The sequence below is a fragment of the Botryllus schlosseri genome, chromosome 6, assembly GCF_051294905.1.
Source record: "Botryllus schlosseri isolate E-star chromosome 6, Bs_hap1, whole genome shotgun sequence".
NCBI lineage: Eukaryota > Metazoa > Chordata > Ascidiacea > Stolidobranchia > Styelidae > Botryllus > Botryllus schlosseri.
In genome coordinates this window covers 13589423-13608509 of record NC_137241.1, presented here as the reverse complement: position 1 = coordinate 13608509, position 19087 = coordinate 13589423, and the positions used below count along the sequence as shown (strand labels likewise).

At 39.3% G+C, this 19087-nt stretch overlaps 1 protein-coding gene across 1 annotated transcript; it reads left to right on the top strand.

Annotated features, from left to right (window-relative positions):
- The first annotated feature begins 1533 nt into the window (after positions 1 to 1533).
- LOC145441056 (pinopsin-like) lies at positions 1534 to 17561 on the top strand. Its single transcript, XM_080318836.1, has 8 exons — positions 1534 to 2659; positions 4189 to 4376; positions 12575 to 12737; positions 14124 to 14228; positions 14313 to 14533; positions 14595 to 14732; positions 14798 to 14887; positions 16178 to 17561. The coding sequence occupies exons 1-8, from the start codon at positions 2467 to 2469 to the stop codon at positions 16310 to 16312; spliced, it is 1233 nt and encodes a 410-aa protein (XP_080174962.1). The 5' UTR covers positions 1534 to 2466; the 3' UTR covers positions 16313 to 17561.
- Positions 17562 to 19087: the final 1526 nt, after the last annotated feature.

Sequence of the window (19087 nt, the reverse complement as noted above, 5' to 3'; positions counted from 1 at the left end):
TCCATGTCCATTTCCAGACTAATCTATTTATTCATACGAGTGGTCATATTAATCAGGGGATTGGTTATGGTCGCGCCAAAACATTTTCAGATTCACAAATGAATTTCGTCATTAAAACTAATATCAAACATTTATCCTTTCTCAACCCATGTGATCAGAATCACCAATAAGAGGTTATGGAGGTTTACAGTCAAAATTGAACGAGCACACATTTTGCCTCAAATTGCGCTAAATGTGCGGCCCACGAACTAGACAGAAAATAGATTTGAACCAGTGTTGTATTTAAGTTGATGTCGCATTTATTCCTGAAAAGCCAATACCAATAACTCTTGAATTCACACAATATTATTACGACAATCATCGGATTCACGGGTAATCTCAGAACATCGAATTAATGTTGTCTATTGTGTTGTCTCAAAGCAATGTATCTAGTTTGTGTCATGCCGTATTTCTATACCACGTGACGAATTTTACGTCCGTACGGGTTCAAGCTACACAAATCAAGGGATCCGCCGCAGTCTTACAATACCTCATTAACTCGTGGATTGCCAGTCGCTGTTGAGAACTTCCGGGTTATATGATGTCAAAATGACTAAGAGCAGAGAGCATGGATCATTTGAGTCGGGAAGGCGTTTAATAGAAAGTCGGATTAAAACGGTATCATCAATCTCGTCCACTTGAATACACAGAATTTCGCTCACATGGTCATCTGAAGATTCGGGGTCAGTGAGGCTATAGCCTATTGGTAGGGAATTTCTACCGTGTTGGCGTAGGTAGACTATATAGATATAGATCCGGTCTGTACGCCTAAGCGTTACTAATTAAACCTTATACATACTATAGGGAAAAATAATGCGTAGTCCAATGGTTACCAACGTGGACAATATCGACCCTCTCCCCAGTGGGCCATTCTGATAAACAAGGGGTGACGAAAATAACAACGGGCAGATTGGGGGGGGGGAATACGCACGAAGGGGAAGAAAACGTACGAAGGGGGTGGACATGTTTAAACGTTCAGTCAGTCAGTCAGACATACTTAATAACCGGCAATCTGTTACCGGCACCAAATGCAAGCGAAATGCCGTGAAAATCGACTAAAAAAAGGTCAACTCGCCACAAACTACCCTCAAATACCAGGTTTTCAGGGCTCGACGCGAAAGTTGACCATTTTTTAGTCAATTTACCAGCGAGTCGAGCTTGATCAGGGGACGATGAGTCGAACAAGATTTGGAAACACTGGTGTACTCAAATACTTTTCCAATACTTTGCCTCATGTGTTGATGACTTTTTCGTACCTGCAAAATGTCCACTCCCATTACACGAAATTCTCGTCAAAGGGAAATATCAACTTACCCCACCCAATAGCTACCTAACTAAGAACTATATAAAGAGATATATCGACTACACGGGACCTTTCATCTGGAATGCATTACAACAAAATATCCGTGAATTGCCTCCTAATAGATTAAAAAAGACCTACTTAATTACATCTTGTCGTCAACGAACACTGTTGCCTTACCTCGCCTAGACATTGCTATTCACTGATTTCCTACCATCTTTCAATTTTTCTTTTTTTTAGTTCCTTTATTAACTAACATTTGTTACAGCTAGACTGTGAAGATAAGTGTACCTTTTTGATCAGGGTGTGATCAGTCTAGTTGAGAGAGAGAGAGATATGATATTCTTTTTCGCTTGCACCATCGAGATGCTTTTGACGACGGAGTTGCAATACGGCCCCATGAGGTCATCTAGTCTGCGCCCCCGTTTTTTTTTTCTTCTCCATGCTATCCGTAATTGCTGAGCGCCTAGCAGGATAGCTGCGGATACCAATTTTCGAGTCTTTGGTATGACCAGGCCGGGGATTGAACCCACGACCTACCGCTCGAGAAGCCGGACGCATAACCTGGTCGCATGACCTCCAAGGTCGTATCGTTTATTCCTATCTGATACCCGAATACTGTGCATGCGTAGGCCTATTTTCTGTACCACTATCATTACCGTCCACTTGTCATGTGTTTCTCTCTCTGTAGTCCATCAACATAGCTTCAGTTTGCTCAACACCCCAATATCTCATAATTTATCGGGAGTAATTTCGCAAAAACTACAAACTAGCGTGGTTGAAATCATGAATTGGGGCTACCCAAAAGTTTTTGTATCTATTGTATCCGGCTAAATTCTTTAAACTATAGTGGATTCTATTTATATATTTTGAGTCAGTTGGCGAATTCTCAGTAATTTATTAATTGTAAGTAAAATATTTCTGCATTTAATAAATTACCTCCTTCAACCCAATTTTGATCGCCTTGCGACTGAATTCAACTCAGTTACATATAATATCGATCGCTAGATACGGTTGCATATTGCGACAAGTATTTTGTATAGTAACCGACATCGATTGGACTTCGACATATCTTAAACGATGGAGCATGAACAGATCCACTGGAGCTAAGATCTTTGCAAATTATCATGCTTCATCGCGCGCGCGCTGGAGACGGGTTGCATATAAATTCAATGAGCAGAGACGGTTCCATTTGCATTATTTTAGGACAGAGCGAATTGAGGATGACTATTTGGAGTGTATCATCAGAAACGTCGCAAACAGGTCCTTATGGAATCACGGAAGAAAACATGACATCACCGCTACACAATACATCGACAGGTATAGGTCTTCCTTGTTATACTTACTCAAGGATATCTAGAAGAAGGTCTAAATATCCCTGCACTTCCATTAAAATAGTTTCAAGGGATGATTTATAATGTATTCAGTGAGATACTCGTAGATATGTATTTGGCATTCGGTCTCAGAAGTAAAATTACGCAAGCAAAACATAAAGCTTAATGTCTACTCTACACACCGCGTCAAGTATAGTGTAAGTATACGTCGTACACGTACATCGTCCGTTCATAATCCAAATTTCTTCTCATGTAAGTCTAAAATGCTTGGTAGTCATGGACAAAGGCATACTCAACAACATACGGTAACCAGCAGTTCAGTTCTAAGGTCACAAATACAACCACGTGAGCTCAAAAATCTGAATTCGATAAGTTTGATTGCTTGATGCAATTCAGTTCAGTTTTTATGATACCCAATTTCATTCCATAATTTACGTTCATTCACAGCTCATGGTAGCCAAGAGCCAACCTCAGTAGTTACATTATACACCTCTAGCTCACAAGTCAGAGGTCTCGATTTCGATTACCATTGTCTGTCTCCCAAGAACCAACCCAAAACCTGTGGGTATCAAGTCCGTATAGAGTTGCGACAGGATGGACGCGCGGCGTAAAATTACAACCTGAGATACAACTGATCACTGTGAGCATGGTGGCAACCCCGCACAATACACATGCATAACATACAATTTTTAGATTGATCCCAATAATTAACCCTTTTCCCGCACCCTCCTCGACATCTCTACCGTTAATTTTACCAGTTGTTTTACGCGGTTTGACGAGTTTCAACATTCGACCGCACGCAGCACAGCATAATTCTTAATAATTTCCAAGATGATTTATTTTTAAGACGTGTGTGGCAACAAATCAGTATGCGAGGCCAGTTCCTCTTCACCCCGTCGCAGCATTCAAACTTGTTGTTGCTGTTGTTTTTGTTGTTGTTTTGGAATTGATGGTGTTTCGACTATCATGGTCAATTAGTCATTTTACACCGGGCCGATATTTTTTATAACGTCTCTTGATCTGACAACTTGGCACAGAAATAATATTAGGCCCAGGGTTGCATTTAAAACAAATGGTTATTCAAAACTCTTTGTTTAAAAGATATTTTAAACAGTGATTTAAACAAAGGACTTTTTTTAAAAATGTGTTTTTTCAAGTTGTAAAATTATGCCATAATTGTGTAAATACTCTCCAAAAAACTTGTTATATGAGCCTACGGACAATGACCACCCGATATAGCCGACGTATATCGATATGGGATGGTTGGAACCCTCAAAATAGTCGGTTCAACAGTTATAGTACATATATTTCGGCCATGGTGTTATATATTTTAAATTGTCAATGTCAATCCCCTATGACGTCACAATTGAATATTCGTGGCGTCACGGCTTAAAAAAACGAAAAACAAAATAATAAACATGTTTTAAACAAGAGCCTTGTTCTAAACATGTTTGTTTTAAATTGATTTCTGTCTCAAATACAACCCTATAGGCCTATTATACTTGAATGTTTCAGGCGAAGTAAGGGTTCTGACGACAGAGAGCCAGCAGGTTCATGAAGTGGAATGGGATCGTTGGAATCCGCCGTTCAGCGTCCACGTCTCAAGAACTGCTCATAGCATACAGGCTTTGTATGTGTACACAGTATTTGTCCTATCGTGTACATTCAACGGGCTAGTACTGTTCACCGTCTTCAAAACAAAGGTAACGAAATAATTCATAATTAGTATCATCATTATTATATTAAATGCTCTCACTCTTACATGGCTAACGAAGCGAAGTTACCGCAAATGTCCGCGTTATAGCATGTTATCTACGTTGACATATCGAATAAGTCAGCAGTGTATCTGGGTGAGGGGATGGGGGAGGGGGCGGAGTTGGCTCAGTTGCTTAATCCACCACCATTGGCATGAGAGTCTGTATCTCGCGACTCTCGGTTCTAGTACTTCTCGAACTGAGACAGACCAGGTTTATATAGGACAGGGCGGCGAACCCGTGGCTCTCGAGAAGATTTTGAGTGGCCCGCGAAACAATTCGCGAAATTAGTTATATTATTAAAAAATGATTTACCCAGATTGCGAATTTTTTTCAAGCGTTGTATAATTATGCCGTAATTGTGCAAAACCTTTTGAAAAACATGTAGAATGAGCCTACGGATGGTTTGCACTAAATATAGTCGACGTATACGTAGAGGTGGTCAGTAACGAAATACTTCTACTTTTTCGAAGTACTCAGGTAGTTTTCGTCTACTTCTGGTACTTATTCAAGTAGATCTGGTTTTCGCTACTTCGACTTCTACTTCGTAATATTTTGTGATCTACTTACTTACTTTTCGCTATTTTCAGTTTGTCAAGTAGAAGTAGTTTAATCTTCCAATCAGGAAGATAGCCTGAGGAATTTCGAGGCTGTTTTCACGGAGTGTCACCATTTAATTTTCATAAAAGTTGAGTAAAGCATAGAATTTTTGTCGCGCTTCGCGCGCACTGGATAGGAAGTAACCATGTATGATTTCACGAAAGTATCCGTAAATATAATTTAGGTAGCGGGTTGGCGTGGTTCCCTTCACACTGCGTTGTCCCCTCGCCATATCAAATATTTCATCAAAGTATATATGGCTCACCATAACGTTTTAAACTGATGTTACGCAATCTAGCATTTACTTATCATATCGCAATCTAGCAGTCCATGGCGTGTCCTAATCTGGAAAAATGGACTCTGACTTCTTTCCATTTTTTAAAGCTGTTTTAGCGTACCAACCTTCGAAACTTTCTGGACTAAAGACATGAAATTCATGTTCCGCGATTAGAAGTAGTATTTATATTTCACTTTCAATTCCCAGTGTCATATACTTTGAGTTCTAATTAATATCAGTACTTTTGTCTGGCTAGCATACATGTTGAAGTATAAAAGCAAGTGTAGTAATGCCTTTAATTTCCGGAAATAAAGCTACACAACAAGGCATTTTTACGGTCCACCATATTTTTTATTAACGTTTTCTAATCGCACAAAGTGCTTACACCGTATCCAATACAGCTTCTACGTATTGCTCTTCGACTAAACTACAGGCCTCATAATACGGGGGAGTGCGCCATGCCATGTTATTTTCTAAAACGTGCTGTTCGAGTAAACAAAGGATTAGTATTGCATTTCCGTATCAATACTATCATTTTCATCCCATGATGCAGAATAATACTTACTTATGCTGTCGAAAATTGGATGCTTCCTGGCTCCTGGTATGCATCAATATGAATCAAGCTCGGCACCTTTCGCATAGCTCAATTTGCACCTTTTGACAATCCATCATGTGAACGAATTACGATCGTCTCTACAACTACTTACTTACTTGAGTAGATTTAAATTCAGTCAATTCTACTTCTACTTCAAGTAGTTTTTGGTTGTACTTGAGTCTTTGCTACTTCTACTTCTACTTGAGTAGCTTTCTTGACTACTTTGACCACCTCTGCTTATACGATGTGGAGTGGCTGTACCTATAGGGCTGGGCACATCGATTCGAGTACTCGAATCTGAATCGAGTATTAATTTTAATGATTCGAGTCGAGGAGTTAAAGATGAAATTATACTGAACTTATACGCTCCTCACCACTGAAAGTTAATTTATCAACGGGAATTATTGTTTTGATACTAATTTTCACTGTTGAAACCTTGAAACCTTGATTGGCGGTATCGTAGCATGCGAAACATCGTAGCGCATTTCCGAAGTCATGATTATCCCACAACATTGTCACCAAGGGAAATGAAATCGGTATGGTCGAAAAAATACCAAAGTATCATTTATGAGACGGATAAGAGGCATTATATTCTTTGTGGTGACATAAACGGTAGATATTTGGACTTTGACGTATTACATTCCCATTATGACATCCTAATGTGTGATACTCGATTACTCGACTCGACTTGAAGCCCGTTACGTGATTCAGAATCGAATCCCTCATGTACTCGATTTTGCCCATCCCTTAGCTGTAATCCCCGAAACCGTCGTTAATCGACAGATATAGGATGTAGATATAAATGATTGGTAGACTACGTAATAAGTGTTCTGATGAGGATGACCGCCGACCGTAAAAATGCCGCATAACGATGTAATCATGGTTAAGATATTTTTGGTCTGTTTGTGACAGTGGTCGGAAGCCCTTTTCGTCGAAGGATCCATTTTCAATGGTCAATGCCAATCCACAGTGACGCCACAATTAAAGATTCGTGACGTCAAGGCTAGAAAAAAAATGTTTTGAAGAAGGTCCATGTTTTAAACATGTTTGTTTTAAATTGATTTTTGTTTTAAATGCAACCTTACTTGGGATGTTAATGACGAAACTATCAGTTCCGACGCATCGGCATAGCCAGGGACCAGTCATATTTTTTTGTGGATTTTCGTATATTATAATAAAGTAGAATAATTCGTGATATATAGTCCCTCGATTTCTTGCTTTTAATATAGGTACCATCTGCTAAAAATGATAAATACGTCCAAGTTACCGGATTGAGTCGAACTATTTATTCTCAATTACGAGAGAAAATGTCATCCGACATGCGTATGCGTTCGCAGAAAGATCATCGACGATGAGACCCTGGCACAAAATCATTTACAAAACCTTCGATGTTGATATGCCCAGGCGTCGACTAGTCCTATCCTTGCAAACTGGGCCCAGTTGGTACGCAAACGGCCTGAAATATAGTCAAGTATAGCAATAATTGATGTCTCATTTTCACCGTTACCTAGCTCGCTCCTATGGCGCGAATGAAAAAAGGTCACAACATTCAAGTGACCCGCGCAATGGCTCGTACATTGCATGTGGCTCTTTGGTCGAAAAGGTTGGCCACCCCTGAGGCCAAGGGAGGATCCTTACGCTAATCTACAAGTCTTCGGGGAAACGAAATTTTTTGCTAAGCCACAGAAACAAAAAACTACAACATTATACATCTAACTACAAATCTAATACATTTCTAATGATGCACAAAATGAACCGTGCACCATCAAAGTGCTTAAGAAAAAAAAAAGATTTACACACAAAACGAAGACACAATGAATATTTTTGGCAAATCAATTGTTCAGTTCCCTTTCAGAGAACAGTTCAGAAATGAGAGGTTTTGACCAAACAGTGCTGCTATTAGGGTTGCACTTAAAACAAAAATCAATTTAAAACAAATATGTTCAAACAAGGTCCTTGTTTAAAACATGTTTTTTTTAGCCATGACGTCACGAATATTCAATTGTGACGTCATAGTGGATTGACATTCACAATTGAAAATATAGGGTAAATATAGCACATCTGACGAAATATATGCACTATAGCTGTTGAACCGACTATTTTGAGGGTTCCGACCATCCCATATCGATACACGTCGGCTATACCGGGTGGTAATTGCCCGTAGGCTGATACGGCACGTTTTTTGGAAAGTATTAACACAATTATGGCATGACTTTACAACTTGAAATAAACATAATTTTTTTAAAAGTCTTTGTTTAAAACACTGTTTAAAACATGTTTTAAACAAAGTGTTTTAAACAACCATTCGTTTTAAATGCAACCCTCTGCTGTTGCATTGTTCAATCGATACGCAACCGATAACAAATTCGTAATTACAGATGAGCTAGTAAATATTAGAGATAAAATTACGATTTCGGGAGGACGGGGTTTCGATTTCGAACTCCAACCTCCCCTGCTATACGTCTTATACTACAACAACAATTCGACTATACTGAGCGCGCCTATAATTGCCTGCATCCAATGGTGGCGAAGACGGGCCTGTCATCACGAAATATGTGTATAAGTTGACTGTGGGCCTTGACCTCCAACGAAACCCATGAGACTGGCTCAGGCAACCCCTGGTGGTCGGTCTCGGACTCTACCTGTCATGCGTTAACGTTCTTATGACGTCTTTACGGGAAAAGAAACTCCAGATAAAGACACCGAGAATGGCACATATAATAAATGGCATGAAAACGAGGAACATGTCCAAACGAAAGATCACGATGGAACACTGTCATATTGGGGGTTAATTCTAGTAATGACAGTAAGCCGAGTTGGATGTTAAATTTATAGACCACTCTTCGTCGTTTCGACATCCTTCTATATCTATTCATTATAACGCATTTTAGCCTACAATGTATATTGTGTCCGTAGCGGACAAAAATAAGAGAACCGTGGATTGTGTTGTATTGTATTGTATTGGGGTTTCATTTAAAACAAAAAGTATTTTGAACAGCTTCTTTGAGGTACAGAACTTCAATATACAATTGAATAGTATATTCATATTGAAATGAACCCGAATATTTTCGGCTGACACTTGTCAGGGGTAATCGTCAGCAACTAGTAGAGAATTCGAAAGAACAGCGTATATCAACAATCGTAACACAAAATATGACGTCACCAGCACGAAATGTCGAATACGAGAGCGTTTAATGCAATATTTAAAAAAATTGTTTAAAACTGTTTTAAGCAGACTCCATTTAAAGATAGATTTATTTCAAAATTCGGATAAGTATACGTCATAATTGTGTGAACTCTTTCCAAAAAACATGTAGTGTACGTAGCCTTCAGACGACTTGCACTGGACCAGAGGTCTCAAACTCAGATGTGCTCACGGGGCCAATTTCCCACTTTTTGATGGCGCCGCGGGCCGCCGCAGCACCAATAATAGGGGAATTCAGTGTATTTTCATGTAGGCTTTATTTGACGGGACCTTGCAGACTGACGTTCCACACGCATCGTGAAAATGTGATATACTATTGTTAATTCACGCCTAGCAAGAAAAAAAATCACATCATAAAATATTTGAATAAAATTGTTGCTGTAATTAGTTGTAGACAACATGCGACAGTACAAATTCATCACGACATCGTAAAAGCTGTCGAGTTGTAATTTTGCAGCTAGCGGAAATTTCATGTGCCACAATTATAGGTAGAATTTAAGATATCAGAGCATAGGATCAGTACAGCCTAATCCGGGTTTCGGGCATAGCCCTACTGATAACTATAGGCTATATTGATCATATCATTACCAAAGTCAAATAGAATCAGCGTTAGATTTACCTTCGTATATTGGAACAGATCAATAGCAATTTGAACGTAATGAATACTGTGCCATAGCAATAGAATTTAAGATATCATAGCATATAGGATCAGTACAGCCTAATCCGGGTTTCGGGCATAGCCCTACTGATAACTAGGCTATATTGATCATATCATTACCAAAGTCAAATAGAATCAGCGTTAGATTTACCTTCGTATATTGGAACAGATCAATAGCAATTTGAACGTAATGAATACTGTGCCATAGCAATAGAAATGTGCAATTGTCGTAGAATCCATTGGCTACTTGTTACAGCTGTGAAGCGTAGGCTACGTCTACTTAATACTCGCCACATTTAATTGGCGATAATAACATATATAAAGGTACCAAAGATGACACAGGATGTAACCAACTATATGCATCAAAGGGGCAACATAATGCCAATGGCGGTTGCCATACCGACATGCTTCGATATCTAAATAAGCTACGCAACGCAAGCTACGACCTTTTGATATTTTACTATTTCTCATACCAGTTTGATAGTTTGTTGCGTCCATGGTTGTACCAAATCACGTCATTCCGAGTCACAAAAGTCCTCTGATTGTAACTTTTGACGCGACGAGTACGAGTAATTCTACAGAAGGTCGCCCCCAAGTCCAAATCACAATTTTCAGTAACGAATCATCAACGAGTCATGTTTTACCATCATAAACAAGTAATGTCACGTGATAGTTGATCTTCCACTGCGTGGTAACTTTCCAAAGTGATGTAATAGTGAAGTTTGGTGAGTAGTTTCAGGCATCTGGAGTAGTTTTAGATCGAATTTTAAGTTCTCAAATCCAAAAAAAGAATATTGGTAGTTAAATATTGTCGAATACTTCGAAATCCCAAATGCCGTCGCGGGCCGCACAAAATGCTCTCGCGGGCCGCATGCGGCCCGCAGGCCGCGTGTTTGAGACCTCTGCACTAGACGTAGTCGATATATATGGTCGGAATGGCCGGAATTCTCGAAGTCATCGTCTGTTCAACAGTTATGACCGTAGCTTTAGATCAGTGTTTCTTAACCTTGTCGCCAGCGCCCCCTACAGGCGATTTGGATTTTCCAGGGGCGGAAACGCTCAGGGGTGATATGGGGGCGCTGCGCTCAGGGGGGGTATGAGGGGGACGCTGATGAAAAATGGCGTCGCGGTAGAGGGTGTAGTAGGGACCTCTGATTATATAGTTAAACAACAGTTCTATGTATTCCCGAGTTATCTTTGCAAATTAATATTCGACAAAATCTGTCAAATTCAGAAATTTTTCGTCGCTCTACGCGCGAAATTTTTGCCGGCGATCTTTGCAAGATGTTTCCATAAACGCAGTGGTTTATTATAATTTATATTAAATTAATAACGCCAGTTCCCCGTTAAAATACTCCCGTCACGCTAGCACCGGTTATTTTCTAAAAAATGTTTCGGACTATAGGTAGTTTATCCCACACCGCAGATCGCGTCGAAATCGAAGAAGAGCCACTGCTGTACCACTTTCAAGGCTGAGAGCCCTTTGTACATTAAAGATGCTTTGAAGCTTTTTGGTCAAAATGACTTAATTTATTTGTATTTGAGAGCTACAAAATTAAATCTTTCTTCATCGTATAATGAAGAATATTAATGTTTGGTGTTGTGACCCACAACCTCATGCGAATGTTATGTAAGCTTACCATATTTAGGAATCGGGAAAGAAGGACACTTTTTGAAAATTTTCACATTTAAAATTGTGGAGTAAAATTCGGAAAAATGGTAAATTTATCCCGACTTTGTGATTGCTTCTCTAAAAAAAGGTCGTCACTTTCTTCGGACCACGAATTTCCTATTTAGCGTATTTTATGCCCATTTCTTAGCTCTAAAAGCTATAAAGTAGGACGAATTCCCAAAAATAGGACATTTAGACGTCCTTGGAGGACATTTTCAAAAACCCGAAAAAGGAGGACAAATCCTCCTAAAGGAGGACGTGTGGTAACCCTAATGTTATGCATATATAATGGGATTGCTTTGTTTGGAATACAATCATGTTGAAGTTAATATTTGGATGCAGTACTAAATTTAATGTGAGCGGGCAAAGATCTCTACCACATTCTCACTTTATTTACTGTAGTCACACAAAACAATAATATAAAACCCAATAGAATTACCTTCCCCGTATCGCCAATCACAGATGTGAAATCGGGATGTATACATCGGTCTCGAATCAGATGGTATGAGCCCGTACCCGATGGTTGGTTATATCACGAATATATAGCACATACAATTATGATATCATCCTCGCACGCGATACCAGCGCGAAATACTTCCAATATTTAAGTCCCAACCTGAAAAGACCGACCGTACGTGGAACTCTTACCCATTCTTATTTACTACAATTCCTAAAATATAGGGGGGGGGGCTAACCAAGGAAATTTTTGAAAGGGGACGCTGGACGAAAAAAAGGTTAAGAACCACTGCTTTAGATCAATGGCACCGAGTATACGTTCTGCTTATGATGACCGCCGACCGTAAAAATGCTTGATGACGATGTGATCTTGTTCAAATATTTTTTGTTGATTAGTATATATTAGTAACACGGAGGTGAGTAATCTATAATTTAAGACGATTCGAAACTATTTTCGGTAAAGAAGCCGTATTGACCAATGACCATTGATCTTGACCACAATTGAAATTTATGACATCATATGGCTAACAAAACAGTACAAGAACATGTTTTAAACAAGGTATGTTTTATAGATGCAGCCCTATGCATAATATGTGTCCATTAATTTAATGCACAGTGGGCACGTTGGTGTAGTTATCATTGCATATCATGACATATAATTAGATGTTACCTTTACCCTTTTAGGCTCTGAGAACGCCTCTCAACTATATGATCATAAATGTAGTAGTAGCTGATCTGGTTGGAAGCTTGTTTAGTCATCAAATCACTGTCATAAACGATTTGGCTGGAGGAATCTTTGGCGGGAAAATTGTGTGCACATTTCAGGGCTTCTGCGCGTCTGTTGCAGGTAAGAAACATTTCATTAGTTTGATTAGAATGCGTATACTAATCGCACAAAGTGTTAACACCGTATCTGATACAACTACTCCGTGTTGCTCTTCGTCTCTAAACTACGGGCGTATATAATACACGAGAGGGCGCCATGCCATGACATTATCTGAAACGGGGAGTTCGAATAAACAAAAGAATAAAATCGCTTCCCCATGGCAAAACTATCATTTGAATCTCATGATACGTTCGAATACTTATGCTGTACAAAATTTATACCTCTTGGGATGCATCAATATCAATTAATATCTCTGAACTCTCCGTATAGCTCCTTTTGCAGCTTTTGACATTCCATGAGAACGTATTATCACTGTTTTCAGAACTACGTACTTACTTACTTAAGTAGATTTAAAGCCAGCAAATTCTACTTCTACTTGAAGAAGTTTTGAGCTGCTTTAAAAGAACTACTTGTACTCGTACTTGAGCAGTTTTTGCGCCGCTACTTATACTACTTGAGTAGAATTTTTAACTACTTTGACGACATCTGCATTTGAGGTACACCAATTATCGTGGGTTTCACCAATTCCCCTGGATGATATCTCGAAACAAAGTCATCATAAACACAAACGGTAGCACGCATTTCTGGACGATTAAATTTCAATCTGTCTCATGTAGCTATGATCCATCATTTTCAGAGCCTTGCGCAATTCCAGCAGCTGTATAATGTAAATCTTAGACACACGTAAACTGTTAGTTGCTGTAGTAAGAGGCAAAAATCTCTTTATTTTCCTTCAACTGGGAATAAGCAATACAATTGGACTGACACTATACTGCGTTCGGTAAAGTGGGCTCATATACGTATCGACTAATGTAAGTCTGGAGAAATTTACAAGGGATTTAATTATGAGGCGATTCTTGAATTCACATTATTTCATTAGAACTGAGATCTGATTATCACAGCAAACTAGCCGTCGGGTAGCTGACAGATGTAGTGATTTACATACGATCATGACCATTGGAAAACCGGTGACGTAATTAGTAGGATTGAACCAACAAATAGTTTCTCAGAGACACGATTACGAATTTATTTAGTGATTATTATGAGGACTTGTGAGTTGTGACGTAACAATTGATAGATGTTGTCATATCATATGGGTACTTCTGGAGAATAACAATTGAACGGCCAATATGACTTCTCTGACGAAAATCTTCCCAAACCTTGGCGTATACCGCCGTACATATTTACACTTCGCAGTATTTCATCTATGATTTTTAATTGGTTATTGTGTTGCAACTTGCATGACGTTATGATTACGATCTTGGGTACTATGCAGCCACGTTGCTTACCCTTCTTCTTATATACATGGGGATTACCGCAAACGCGATAATCATATTTACTTTTTAGGAGTAGCTGGACTCATGTCGATATCAGCCTTATCATTGGAGCGATATTTGGTAGTTTGCAAACCATTTGGGTACTTCACTCTGACGAAAAGTACATCGATGGCGGGTATGTGCAATATTTTAATTCGAAAAGGAAAACCCCTTATCGCGACTGTAACCATAACCATGCTTTATTTTGCTACGTCAGCAGTAGTGATTGGTACTTGGGTGTGGAGCATATGTTTCCATATACCTCCACTGGTGTGGGATACATTCGACGCTGAAGGAATCGGAACTTCTTGCGCCCCTAATTATTTCGACGAGGAAACAAGGATGCGGACCTATATTGTGACATATTTGGTTCTTTGTTTCATCGTTCCATATTTGGGAATATTCGTTTTCTACTCCTTGTTAATATTTCGATTAAGACAGGTAAATTAACTGTAACAAAACATAATTTGATGGCGCTATCGGGATTTCGGGTCACATTTAGAGCATCAAAAGAACTCAAGGAAAGGAATCTGATGTGGAGAAGGAGGTTACTCGGATGGTTTTGTTGATGGTTGGTGGGTTCACTGTGGCGTGGATGCCCTACGCGATTGCTTCTGTATACTCGATGTCTACGCATTCTGTGAGTGTAGTATATAAGGGATTCGAAAGAAATGTAACCTTCATGATATTCTTTCCATCTTGTAGCACAATTATGCAGTAGGAATATTTACTCCACTTTTCGCCAAGTTGTCAACGGTTTACCACCCAATCATATACGTCGCTCTCAACAAAAAGGTGAACAAAAATATTCAAGCTTCGATAATTTTCTAAGTGACGTAAAACCTGCTTACCGTTCTTATACCCATTTTCATACTATCAATATCGATAAATTATTGCTTGAACGGGTACGAAAATTATTTTCCCAGATGACCTGTCGTATATGGAAACAATCAAACGTAGTAATATGAGAAATACCATATAGTTTGTGGTAAAACATTGTTCGTGATATGCCATGTATATTATATGTACGCTCATCTTTCATGTGTAATTTGGCAGGAATCCCAAGTAATGACAGCCTATAACCCACAAAGAATCTAATTATAATTATGAATAACCATAATAAGTTGTTAAACTTGATTTTCTAGCAATTTTTTATATCGTGATAGTGATAGTATACATTATTGAATATGTCTTTCAAAACTGTGAATTGTGCAATGTGCATTGTGCACAATGTGCATTCACGGACGACGCCGCGTTCAATAAAGTGTGCGCTACCATGAATGTAGTTTCGTTGGTAATAATCAATATTATGACGAAATTCCGATTTATTTACAATGGAGATTTGCTATACATTCTATGAGATTAAATATCATATTCATATTGAAATGAGCCCGAATATTTTCGGCTGACAATCGTCAGGGGTTCTGCGAAATGGGAGGCAATAAAACCTTGCTGGTCGGTAATTGCCGCCGCGTATCGACTTAAAACTACGCACCGTAGGATTTGGCATGTGGTGTAGCACTTCAAATAAGCTATAATACCCCTGTGACAAGGCTGAATGCGATATCGACGAACCTTTAGGACAAGATAGCGTAATGGTGAAGCGTCCGGCTTCTTGATCGGTAGGTCGTGGGTTCGATCCCCGGCGGGTCAAACCAAAGACCTGATTAGTAACACTGATATCCATGACTTCCCTGCTTGGCGCTGATGCATTACTGGGACAGCATGGAGGGGTGGTGCAAGACTTACAAAGCCGTACGAGGCTATATATCTGCACCTTCCTTGTCCAGCGGCATATGCACATCATGCACTCATGGTATGCATATGCAGTTCTGCACAGATCGTGTGTGTGTCTATCATGAGTCGGTGTATATGCCGCAAAACATCAAGGACAAAAAATAAACTACGTACCGTCCTTACGTCCTATTTATTAGTTGAAAAACCTTAAGACCCGAAACGGTATACGCTTAGGCGATAATCGACTGAAACATCCATGAATGTATTTCCTGAAATGACATCCCCGAAAACTCGTTATCGCTTTGAGCTCTGACCTCAAGACTAGCTATTTCCATTATTTGTTTTCAGATGACTGACAGTGTTATTCGTCTATTGTGCAAAGGCAAAAATCCTTACATGGACGAGGAAGAGGATACTGATGGGCCTGTTACACAGCGAGCAACGATGACCACTGCGAGACTAAACAAAATTGCCCCCGCTTGACGGGTGCATGTGACCGTTTTTACTACAAAATACTGCCGTATTATGTAGACTTACGATTGCATTTAAAACAGATGGTTGTTTGAAACACTCTGTTTGAAACATGTTTTAAAAACTGTTTTAAACAAAGGCCTCATTCTATAAAAAAAAAATTTCAAGTTGCATAACTATGCCATAATTATCTAAACACTTTCCAAAAACATGTTGTATGAAGCTACGAACAATTACCACCCGATATGGCCGACGTATAGGATATATGGAATGGTTGCAACCCTCGGAATTTTCGGTTCAACAGCTGTAGTACTTAGATATAGAGCATTGTTACGGAATGAATGTTCTGATGGTGATGATGACCGCCGACCGTAAAAATGCCGCATGACGATTTAGACCTGCATGGTTAAAGATATTTTTGGTCCGTATATGACAGTGGTTGGAAGTAGGGATGGTGTGAACGCGAGGTTCACGTTCGCGTTCTGTGTGTGAACCTCAGATATTTAGAGGTTCACGTTCACAAACGAACCTTGGTAGGTTCTGCACTGTGAACCTTTTTCATATATTACAATTTTCACTTCAATGTAACATCTTTGGTTCAAATTCATTGCATTTCAACTGCACGCCACTCTACGCATGGCGCTGGCAGCATAAAAAGATCAACACTAAGCGAGCATGCACCTTAACAGTCTCAAATATTTTAATTGCTTTGTCACAAACGTATGCTCGAAATATCCAGCTTTTCGTTTGTGGATAAGTAGTGATTCTCCGCTGTGAGCTTGACCCGCAATCACACAACATCAATAGCGAAATACACTATATATGTAGTCAGCGAATGATATTTATTCAACCAACCAATCAATGAAATTGATATCGTGGTCTGATGTAACAAATCTAGCAGACGTACGAGGTCAATCTTGATATGATTATTGCATCATAAAAACCAAATCAGTGCGATTTGGGTGTTGGCTACTGCTGTGTAACTTGCTAATGAGGTAATATCGGTAGCAAGTATAGAACCCCGATTTACACTCTGCTGAATACCAACGTAGAAATACTCAGACGCCGAATACATTGTCCAGTCTGGCCTAGACCGTTCAGGCGTAAGTTTATATTCCCTTGCAAAACCTCGTCGAAATTGTTGGCAAAGCGACGGAAGATACGGATTTTATGGAATTAAAACGTCAATATCTACTTCAGCATTGTGGCATTATGTGACCCGAATCGTCGCTAGATATGGTGTACATTAATATAGGCTATCTTTTCACAAAAATGTAGGGTTGACAATACCAATATGACGTCACGTGACGTCACGAGGTTCACGTTCGCGCTCGCACAGAACCTTTCAAAAAGGTTAGAGTTCACACGAACCTGAACCTTTCAGAGGTTCACACCATCCCTAGTTGGAAGCCTATTCCGTCAAACGGGTGATATTTACCCTATATTTGCAACTGTCAATGTCACTCCACTAGGACGTCACAATTGAATATTGGTGACGTCATGACTTAAAAAACACAATAAAAAACATGATTTAAACAAGGGCCTTGTTTTAAACATGTTTTTTAAAATTGATTTTTGTTTTGAATGCAAACCTCACTGCTCTTTTTGATTTTTAGACCTGAGGAAGTTACAGGGTCGGGGATTATACTTTCACTGTGATTGTGGTAGACCGCTGTCTACAGACGCCATATCAAGCTTACCACTCAGTAATATGTCCTTGTATATGGTGTTAATTGAATATCTATACGAACAAGAGGTTGATATTGGCGTGAATGGGGTTCGCTATATTGCACATGATATGGGGAGGTAGGAGTATGTGAGTTCGAAATAACCAGAAAATGATTCCGCAATGTCGTGACTCGTGACATCGTGTTATCGCATCACTATTACACGTCGTCTCGGGAGAAGGATATACTCGCGACTATTATACCAAATAACGGTGTTGGTATGACTCAAGTCACCTTTATCGCATGACTCGACTTGATTCAAGTCACTTAACTAAAATGACTTAACTTGTCTGGCACTCGACGTAGGAGAACAATGAAATGACTCGTGACTCGGACATAGAGTCAAATTTCAATTCATCATAATGGTAACTGGAAGACTCATTTTCAACCTTTCCGCTCCACTGAGAATAGTGACCATGTCATCAATACTAAACTTTTATGTACTGGATTCGATTTCCATATATAGCCCAAGTCAGTGGTTCTCAACCTTTTGGTCTGCGCGGACCTCTTTTGGGCCGCCCCGGACCCCCGCGGATCCCATCTTACACACACAAGCTTCAGTCCAACCATTATGGTGCAACCGTCATCTGCTTTGTGCAAATATTATTGGTAGTATAGTGATAAACAGGAACAAAATGACTTTTCTTGAGAGTAACATCATACTATTTATGTAGAAATTGGGCTGACTTTTATTATTTCAAAGCGAATTCTGCAGCTGCATTTCTTGGAACATGTTGCTTTTTTTAGAATTCGCACCTTGATTTGATATGATCGACTGCCTAAAATCCATTTCCAGGAATTTATGTAGTGGTGAATGTATTAATATTTAACAGACGTACTACACTAAAAGACGCAAACGATTTCAAACTGGTATCTCTTCACTGATAAATAATAATTCTCTGCGGGATGGCATTTGTCTTACAGATTGCCAGGACACATTATTCGCCCTTTTATACACATATACATGGAATAAATCGTATTTACTGAATGTATTTTAACGACAGCAATGTCACTTCAAAGCCAATTCCCGCCGATAATGACGAAGACAATGTGGATTTGA